We start from the raw sequence: 9,989 nt of genomic DNA, 5'->3' as shown, positions 1-9,989 counted from the left end.
AGGCCCTTGCAGCTCCACAAAGCCTACACCGCGAATAGGAAAAAAAAAAGGGGGGACCTCCGCACTGGCCCCTTCGGGAACATTCCGGGAGACCTGATGAGTTCCTAAGCAGAGGCGGGCGGGCGAGCGCAGGGGAGGCCGCCGGGTGCCTGACCCCGCGGGGGTGTGCGCTGCATCTGCCAGGACGCGGGCGGCAACGCGGGCAAGGCGCCGCCGGCCCCGCCCCCCGCGGTCCAGCCGCTTTGGCGCGAACCTTCAGTTCCAGCGCTCGCCCGCCGCCGCCAGCATGGCCCCGCCGCGCCCGCAGGTGAGCGCTGCCCGCGGCCGCCGCTGCCCGCTGCGCTCGCCGCTGCTGTAGGGGGGGAGAGGGCGGGGGGCTGTGGTGCTCCGGAGTCTTGCGAACCTGGGCAAGCGGGACTAAGCCGCGCTGTGAAAGGCTGGTGGGGTCGGGTGTGTGTGTGTGGGGTCTTTAGTTTGGGCACCGCAGGGAGAGCGACGTCGGGGCAGCCCCACCAGTCCCGCAGCTCCTGGTCTCCTGCCCCGCCGTGGTGTTCGGGCGCCCCATGCATGGCGGTGCCCTTCGCCTAACTGGGGTAGGGAACTCGGCTTGAGAGCCGCGCTCGGCGGGGAGCCGGCGGCCCGGAGCCATGCGCCCATCGCTCCCGCCTCGCTGAGGGTGCGGGGCCGGTCGTGGGGCGGTGTTGTGGGGAGCGGCCCCGCGCGGCAGGGACTGGACGGGACGGGCGGGAAGAAGCGCAGGGGTCGGCCCGGCCGCGTGTGTGCGGGGCGGCAACCATTTTAGCGGGAGGCGGGGAGAGGCGCTGGCGGGGACGGGCGTGTCTGCGAGGCCCTGGCCAGCCCGGGTCCCTTGGGCTGGGCTGCTCCACGCCTGAGGCCCCCGGTGCGGGCCGGCCCGGCGCGGTGCCCCGGGCTGTGCGCACCCTCAGCCGCGGCGGGCGGTACCAGAAACCGCCCCTTTTGTGTTTGGGGCCGGCCGGGCCGCAGTTCAATGCTCGGCGGAACTGTGAAGCGAAAAGCGGCAGGCAGAGCGGTGCTGAGGAGAGGACGGCGGGCTGCAGGTTGGCCCGGGCAGCTGCTGCCTAAAGCCCTGTGTGTCCGGCGTTTGGCCCGGCCGGTGGGGCCGTGAAGCGCCAGCGCTCGTGACCGGGGCAGCACCTCGGTGTGGGTGCTGCCCCGCGGCCTCGATGCCAGCCTCGGGGGATAAAATGAGTCACTGCCGGTAGAAACATTTCCTGGGAAAGGAAAACCTGAAGCCTATTAAGAAAAGTTTTCTAAATCGGTGGCAAAATGAACAAAACAGCAAGCTGCTTTGTCTAGAACGGTTGTTTCAAATCTGTGGGTAGGATTCTTTGGCCTTTCCTTAAGAGCTGCAGAGTATTTAGAGTTTGCCTCAAACTGCAAGTAAAAAGTGAATCAAAATAGGTTTCTTGGTACTTTTTGTGTACTTGCACTTTTTTCCATCACTGGCTATGATGACTGGGGAATAACATGATGTATATGCTTATTTCCACTTGCCTGTTTGTATAGAAGAATTATTCTTAAATACTGAATGAAACTCATCTATAACAACGATCAGAATTGTATCAGAGTAAAAACTATTGTCATTCCTAACTTTGAGTTTTATTTTAAAGCTGATGTTTGTTTTCTGATGTGCATTCAAGATCGCTAAACATCCTAAAATGTTCAAACTTCCGAAGCTTCAGTCAAAAGATATTCTTTAAAGCTACTATGCTGCAATAGGTCTCTTCTTAATGGTGTTGCTGTTGTCCTTTTGTAGCGCCGAGGTTGTTCAGGAAGGAGAAGCTTCACAGCCTTTCGAAATACGAAACTGATTCCCATGGAAACATCCTCATCCTCTGATGACAGTTGTGACAGTTTTGGTTCTGATAATTTTGCAAATACAGTAAGTACAGTACAAGAACAAATAAGATCATATGTGCAGTACTAGTAAAGATTGCAAAAATTTAAAGCAAATAATGTAAAACTACTTGCTCTGCTTATGTTTTTGTATAGTAGTTATAAACTTGTGCTATATGCTGTAACTTTGTTTCACTCTTTACTTATGCTTCTAGGTGGTAATTGTTGGAAACAGATTAGCTATCAGTTCTAGCCTTTGATATGTCACCTAAACAAATGTGCCTGGTAATTTACAGCTGTGGTTCTGAAAGCCCTTGTGAAATGCCTTAACTGGTTTTTTTTTATTATTAAAAAGCTATTTGCTTGTACTGCACGTGCAAATGTTAAAAACTTTCTGTACAAATTAAATTAAAGGATATTTTATTTTTTGTAGAAATGTAAATTTAGGTCGGATATTAAAGAAGAACTGGCAAAAATTTTTCATGAGGCCTCTGATGATGAATCTTTCTGTGGCTTTTCAGAAAATGAGGTTCAAGATGCATTGGTAAGACAGTTGATTTTTATTTGCTATTTTATATTTAAACTCTTACACATTCTTAATTGCAAAACCAGCCAGCTTCAGCTTGAAGTTCAGTGTTTCAGAAGGGAGCATCATTTCATTTAGTAAACAGTCTGAGTAGCCAAAGTTTAGTTTTCTTTTTGTCTCCATGAAAAACACTCAAGATACAGAACCTTTAAAGTCTGCTATATGTATTTTGAAATATACCTCTTAAAACTGTCCTTGCTGGATGTTACTCTGTTAGAGCCTAACATGTCTGGTTTCCTCAATATGAAATGCTAGGCTAGCCCACGGACTCCAGCAAGCCTCAGGAAAACTCCTGTGTGTCTTGACATGCAGTCAGACCTCCACCCTGGCAGCATAACAGGGAATGCTGTGCATCTGTCAACAGTAGAGAAATAGTCATAGGTGGTGAAATCTGCCTTCCTGCTTTTCCTTGACCTCAGTTTCACTGCTTAAAAAGATCAATAGGTGATATTCAGAAGAGAAACTAAAGTAGTACCACATTTGGAAAAATCAGGTTCATCATAACTTCAGCACATCCTGAGAAATGACTAGAAAAGAAAAATGTCTAATTGGAGGAAATCGCATCTGAGTTAAAACCCAATCATAAAGAGAGTAAGCAGGAGACAAAGCTGGAATAGATAAGTAGAAAAAAGTCAGTAACTGCACATAATGTACAACCAGAACAACATACCTGCTTAATAAAAACCCAGTATAAATAAAAATGGTCATTTGATGTCCACTCTTACTGCTCATCAAAGTAAGACTGTCTTGTTGTGTCTAAAAAGAAAAATCAAAGCCTACTGCATAATGAGCTTTTAACTAAATAATTTTATGTCCTTCACTGAACCGTTGGTTCTTGGGAAGTTTGTAAGCAAGACATCAGAATTCGAAGATCAGAAAATACTGTGATTTTATTAATAATTATTTCATTGGTTGGCTCTAGAAAGAAGTTTCCTTTTTTTAATCATTGATTCTGTGACATGACTGTACTTGACAGCTTACAAAATTGGATTTGACCTAGTGCAGACAACTGCAGTGACTTTTTGTGCAGCCAAATGCTATATGTAGCAAAATTGAGTCCTTTAAAGGCAGTTCATTCTCATACCATATACACAAACTGTTTTTGCTATTGGACCTACAAGTGAGAGCTAAGACTGCTGCAAATACTACACTCCCTTTTTCTAGTGTGTTTGGCACAACCATGTGGGTCTCCCTGAGAGATTTTTATCCCTGTGTCCCCTCTCCTTTCCTCCTGCTCCAAAGTACACTAGAACACTAGGACTGGAGGTCTGGATTTCAGCAAGGTAGCCTCTTAAACTACTCATAGACAAAGCATTGTCCACTGTTAATTAACTGCAGAGCAACTCTTCTGGATTTACATGCTACCATTTTGGTTTGTTAACAGAAATTGGAAACAGATTCAGATGAGAATGATGCAAGTGCTGAAAGTGAGATCGATCAGAGAGGGCAGAAATGCCCTGTTCCTCTGAAAGTAGCCATGAAGTTTCCACCTCGAAGATCGGAGAGGAGGAAGGGTGGCATGGAACCTGTCCCTGAAACACCGATGCCCACTCTAGATTCAGACTCTGACACTGAAGAAAATGGCGCTATGTTTTTAGAAAAAAGAGCTTTAAACATAAAGGAAAACAAAGCAATGGCAAGTACTCTGTCTTCCTATGGACTGGCCCTTTTTCCCCCCTCCCTTTCAACTCTTGGGGGACATCTGTTAAAATTCACTCAATGGGAATTATGTGAATGCATTAAGATGCATTTGTATTCCTAAAATATAAATCTGATACTTTATATTTACTGGCATATGAAAATCCATAGGCTTCAAGCCTAACGACATAATAAGTTTTGAGCATTTCCAAATTACTTGCAGTCACAAAACATAAATAAGACATAAATGTAAAGAGTTGAAGAATGACTGCATTTCCTATAAGTAATTGTACTTTTAGCCAATTGCCTTAGTAGTCTGTAATAGCACATAAATACACTTTTAAAGCTCTGCTTAATTTTTCTCTCTCTTGTTAGCTTGCAAAACTAATGGCTGAGTTGCAAAATGTTTCTGGTATCTTTGGTGGGAGAAAATCGTTGCCAGCTGTCAGTCATGTGAGTATAAACTTACTAGATTTGCATTCAGATTTCTAAGAGTCAAATTCTGACATTACAAAGCAGGATTCTCAATGTAAAAACTTAATAAACTCTGCAAATCAAAGTCCAGTTAGAATTTTATTGCTTCCTAAAACTGGTATCCTCATAATGTAATTCTCTTTTGATTTGCCATGGTACAAAGCAGAACACATTAATTTATAAAGGTTAATTGTCTCCATAGGCCAATAAAACCAAACAAGGTGCTGTGTAAATATGTGTTTATACAAAGGCTGGAGACAAGTGAGGGCAGCTCAGACCTGAATATTCTGTGAGTTTGGAGCCTTGAAAAACCCCTGGCTTTTAGCCTAACTTTTAAGAAGTTTGGGTTGTGAATCAGCAGTGTAATGAATTTCACTGCTGATGTATTTGTAATTTGGGTGAAGATTAGAACAATGCTGAAAATCGCAGCTCCTCATAGACACGGGCTCTGCTGCTTTGGCCATTTCTCTGTGACTAGCAGAATGCCTAACATGAACTTGCTTAGGATCTTCTTACCTTTGGTTTTCTGACTGGGACAGGGATAGACATGTCTTTGGAAAAGAAGAGAGGAAGGCATCTGTAGGGGAGGAATTCAGTATCAGGTCAGGAGCTATCTGTGTTTTCACCTGTTTCATTAGGGGCTTTTAAACATTAGCAGGGACCAAAGCGACTTCCAAGGCGTTCATTGCCCAAATGTGCCTTGAGGAGGAACCCAGACCGGAGTTCTCGGCCTCACACAAGGTCCAGGTCCTTGATTGAAGGACCTCCTACTCTTGTACCAGAAGAGGAAGAAGATGACAGGTACATCTTGGTGAGAAGAAGAAAGATGTCTGATGAATACCTGGAGGTATGATGGAGATCTAGTTCTGTTGTGGGTTGTGAGGGTGGTTTTGTAAGAAGGTTTCCCTTCAAGAAAATAGCGATTCCTAGAGAGCTGATGAGGTTTAGCAGTATGCAATGGCCTTAGAAGAACTAAAAAAAAAAAAAAAAACTCAACCCCTTTGCCCCCCCCCCCCCCCCCCCCCCCCCCCCCCAACAAAAGGGCATTTTGTATGTGCTCTCCATTTCCCCTTCCTGGTCCTTGAAAAACCACTTCCTCTTTCACTCCAGCAGGAGTGAAGCAAGATCAGTAGCATTGCTGCACCCTGAAGGGGACAGATCAAGTAAAGGTGCTAAGGCTGCATCCATATAATACATCTGTACAAGTTCTGTTATATCTTGCTTAAATATATGATGGGTGTTTGAGACATCAGCATTGCTGTGAAGGTGAAGATCCTCGCTTTTTTAGAGTTTTTGTTGAAACTAATACTGCAAGTACTGTGTCTTTGCTATTCAGCATGAAGCCCCTACTCCCAGGAGGGGTCACCGTGGTGCCATGGCTTTTCCACATGTTGTGCGCCCAGTTGAGGACATAACAGCAGAAGAGTTGGATAATATCTGTGGATCTGCAAGAGAAAAAGTGTATAACAGGGCCATGGTAAGAATATTCCAGCTATGTGAAATGTGTACTTTATGAAGTCATTTTTTTTGTTATTCTGTGTTTGTGTTTTATCATCAAATAGGATACACGCCCTCTCACTGAGAGGATGTGATTTTTGGGAGAAATATGTCTGAGATCTTGAAGTGTCCCTTCTTATTTTTGCCTGAATTTGTAGAATGGCCTTTACCAAGCCAATTAGCATGCTTTTGCTCTGGAACAACTGTAATACCTAAGTGATAGCACCCAGGGGAAGTGATTACCAGACACTGAAGATGCAGTGTTAAAACAATCTTGGTTCAAACTTGCACGGTGGCTTTCTGTTTCAGGATAAGCACTGCTAGCTGCCAAAGAGATTTTGTTCAAAGCTTTTTTTTCCTCTATCTAAAATGCCATTTTAAATGTCTTGTTTGTTTTTTCTGTGTTCTAGGGATCCACCTGTCATCAGTGTCGCCAAAAAACCATAGACACCAAGACAAATTGTCGTAACCCTGACTGCATAGGCGTGCGGGGCCAGTTCTGTGGGCCGTGCCTCCGCAACAGATACGGGGAGGATGTCAGAACAGCACTGCTGGACCCGGTAGGACAGTGCTCAGTGGTGCTTTTTTGTGCTTGACTTGCACAGCCAGGGGTATTGGTTGCTGGCAGCAGTGGTTTTAACAACTGCTCACAGTGCTGTAGTACGTCATGCACTCCTGGCTTGATTCACCCTGAATCACAGAACTGTGTTGTGTAGAACCTGTTGTATTTACTACTTCCGTAGTTTTAATTGCAGGAGTAAAGTATGAGAACAGAGCAGCAGCCAAAATATTCTTATATTTGAGCATCAAAATAGTGTTCTCTTTATTATTATCTCTGCATTAGTGCTTAATGCCCTAAGGAAAGGAACTGTATTGCGGACAAAGTGCTGCTGCTGTGGTCTGTGATGTAGGAGTTAAAACAGGGTGGAATGCTTCCCGTGGATATGTGCAAGGCAGGCAATGAGAGCTTAATCCTCTACAAACTGAAGAATTTGTACTCTTGTACTGGTTTAGACAACTTTATGCAGTGCTGATGTTCACTGCAGAACTCAGTGTGTAGCCGGGCACTCTCTTAAGTTGTGAGTGAGTTACATCTGGCATAGCATCTCAGCTAAAAGGGCTTCTCGTGGTCTCTCTTCTGTGTAGACATGGAGGTGCCCCCCATGTCGTGGAATCTGCAACTGTAGCTTCTGCAGACAACGAGATGGTCGATGTGCCACAGGTGTCCTGGTCTATCTGGCCAAGTACCATGGCTTTGACAATGTCCATGCCTACTTAAAAAGGTGAGTGTGCCATTGTGTCAGTGATGTGGGTGCATTAAGTGGGATAAACATCTCAAAAGTGGGAGGGCAAACATGTCTACATTCTAGTTTGTCAGGTAAATCTCAAGACTACTCTGTGTTGCCTCCAGAATTTGAGATTTTGCCCTATGATTTTTCTGCGTTTTAGCTCTCAACCTCAGTGTGTATTGTCAGGGCTTCCACTAATTGGTCCAAAGAGTTCTCAGAGTTTTCAGTTTTTCGCTGTTAGCTGACTCATGTTTTTACTTGCCTTTCAGTCTGAAACAAGAACTTGGAATGGAAGACTGAAGCTGTGACTGCCTTTAAATTACATACTCTTTCACCAACATAATATTATTGCCTGCAGTGAATTGTTTAATCAAATGAGATTATGAAGTGCCTTCTTCTGCTTCCCTTTCCTTTTGGGTAAAAAAGGATAAAAACCTTTCATTTATTTCAGTATAAATCATACTTGGGAAAACTGTTTAATGCAGGTCTTCACCCACCGGCCATTGTTTTCTCTTTAGACAACTTTGCAAATCAGATGGTATCAGCTTTTTTCACTATAGTAACTTCTTTTTCTTCCTGAAAGGAGATGTGGCTTTAAGCCATCAGTTTGACTCATGCAGCAATCTATGCTGCAGGTTTACTTATGCTCCAAAATCGGTTACAAAAAGATAGAGGTATTCTGAAAACTTGGGGTGGTTTTCTCCACAGAACAAAGCAGCCAACTTCTGCAATACAGGCACTTCATGATCAAATGGAATTGTCTCTGAAACAACAGCATGTTCTTAAGTTCAAAAAGAAGCCCTATAAGTCGCAGCTGAGCAGTCTCCAAGCACTAATATTTGGTTTTATAGAGTACTAAAAGTTCACACTGGCCATTTCAAGGGAGATGCTCTGAAGTAAAAACTGCAGTAGACACCGTTTGACATGGCACTTTGTGTTTTTGCTCAGATGAGAGAAGGCCACTGCTGAAAGCTTCTACAGCACTAGCATTGCCTACTGGTGACAGTGATGGGAATGTACTGGTATATGTTGTGTAGTGACCACTGTCTGAAACAGAATATTCCATGTGTTAAATTACTGTTTTGGTGGACTCTTTTCCCTGTTCCTGCTGCAGATGCAGAACTGCTTTGCAGAGTCAGCAGTGGTCCTGGGGAAGAGGGATACCTCCAGACCAGGGTTTGGTCAGGTAGAGGGGTGGCAGGTCGTGTAGTTGTTGGCTGTCTTTGAGTGGATGAAAGGTTGTTTAGTTTTGTTATCAGGAAAACAGGCAATGAATGTTTCTGTATCTGGCTCTTTGTGATTGTGGAAGGTTCTTTCACATGACATTTGTGAAATGTAAGTACAGCAGAAACAGAGCTGAAGATTTCTGATACACTGAGCCCACAGGGGTCTCCTGTACTCTGTTGTAAAAAAGAAGGTGCCATGAAAATTTTATCCAGAGAACCATAAAGCGTGTAAATGTGCTTAGTTTTGTTATGGAAACTACTGTGCAGGCTTTGTATAAGGTTTAGAATGTAATGCTATAAATAATGTACAGTTGAACAGTAGAAGAATCACCATGGGTTTACACTGCTGTGCCTGTGCAGTATTTGCACTGTGTGTATACAAAATGATCCATAGTTCATACCTTTCTGGGAATTGCATCAGTGTGTATGGGAGGGGAGGAGAGAGGAATTTAGAAACAAGAGATATTTGTCTCAGACTTGCAGTTCTGTTTCATAAATCATCTCTCCTATTGAAAATCTCCTGTCCTCTCTCAGTCTGTTTTTATAGTGGGAATAGCTGTGCAATCTGAGGTATGGAGAGTGCTCTTCCCTCTAGGTACATTTTGTGAAGAAGGAACTCATTTTTGAAATACATGTTCTGACAGATAAAAGTGGTTGTGGTTTTTTTTTTTTCTTCCTAATTGCTTGGCTTGCCTTCTGATTGCTAGAGTGTGAAAGTACTGTGCTAAAAGCAGACCCTTGTGTTATATTACAGAGACTGCTGTATTTAGATTTACTCAGATCTATGCTGTTCTGTACAAAAAATTTTATTTTGAAAATAAAAATTTTCAGTTTTAGAATATTTTTGTCTCTGAATTGTTGTTAAAAAGCCTGTTAGAGCTGTACTTCTATTTTACCACTTTGAGGTGAACTTACGCTGTGAAGTAAAGGACTTGGTTGTTCCCATTATACCTGGGGGATCAGTGGGACTTGGACATCTTATCATCTCTAGCCCTGTGTTCCTGAATCAGGCTTGCTCTGGAGTGAATTGTTCAGCACATGGTGAACTAAGTGGTGATGGTCAAAATACAGAGTGCTTAGTTCAGGCTTAATACAGGCTCTAGGCAGGTGTGCTGTGTGCTTTACCCTTCTGCTTTTTCTCTATTTTTTTTTTAAACCAGATGCCTACATCCTGAGTTGATAAGGATGAGGATCAAATTTTGAACATGAGTTGGAGTAATGTGTCTGCCATTTAAATTTATTTATTCTTTTAAAACAAGCTCTTAAGCAGCCTCTCAGGAGCTCTTCCTGGAGCAGAGAATTACCTGAGGGGCCTTGATTGCATGCTTATAGTGAAGACACTTGTGCTGCTTTTGTGCCCTGTGTCTAGAGACAGGAGTTGCATGAGGCTGTGGCAGAAGG

At 43.9% G+C, this 9,989-nt stretch overlaps 1 protein-coding gene across 3 annotated transcripts; it reads left to right on the top strand.

Annotated features, from left to right (window-relative positions):
• The first annotated feature begins 252 nt into the window (after window positions 1-252).
• CDCA7 (cell division cycle associated 7) lies at window positions 253-9,429 on the top strand. 3 transcript variants are annotated; one of them, XM_053948438.1, is made up of 10 exons: window positions 253-307; window positions 1,799-1,924; window positions 2,312-2,422; window positions 3,849-4,100; window positions 4,478-4,555; window positions 5,235-5,423; window positions 5,913-6,053; window positions 6,484-6,633; window positions 7,220-7,356; window positions 7,632-9,429. In XM_053948438.1, exons 1-10 carry the CDS (start codon window positions 287-289, stop codon window positions 7,660-7,662), a joined length of 1,236 nt encoding a protein of 411 aa, XP_053804413.1. In that variant the 5' UTR covers window positions 253-286; the 3' UTR covers window positions 7,663-9,429. The 3 variants fall into 3 exon arrangements, with proteins under 3 accessions (XP_053804413.1, XP_053804412.1, XP_053804414.1); XM_053948437.1 differs by having other exon boundaries at window positions 5,232-5,423; XM_053948439.1 differs by lacking the exon at window positions 253-307 and adding an exon at window positions 911-1,079 and having other exon boundaries at window positions 5,232-5,423.
• Window positions 9,430-9,989: the final 560 nt, after the last annotated feature.

Source organism: Vidua chalybeata, chromosome 7 (genome assembly GCF_026979565.1).
Source record: "Vidua chalybeata isolate OUT-0048 chromosome 7, bVidCha1 merged haplotype, whole genome shotgun sequence".
NCBI lineage: Eukaryota > Metazoa > Chordata > Aves > Passeriformes > Viduidae > Vidua > Vidua chalybeata.
Note: the sequence above shows the minus strand (reverse complement) of the source record. Positions and strands in the feature narration are given on the sequence as shown.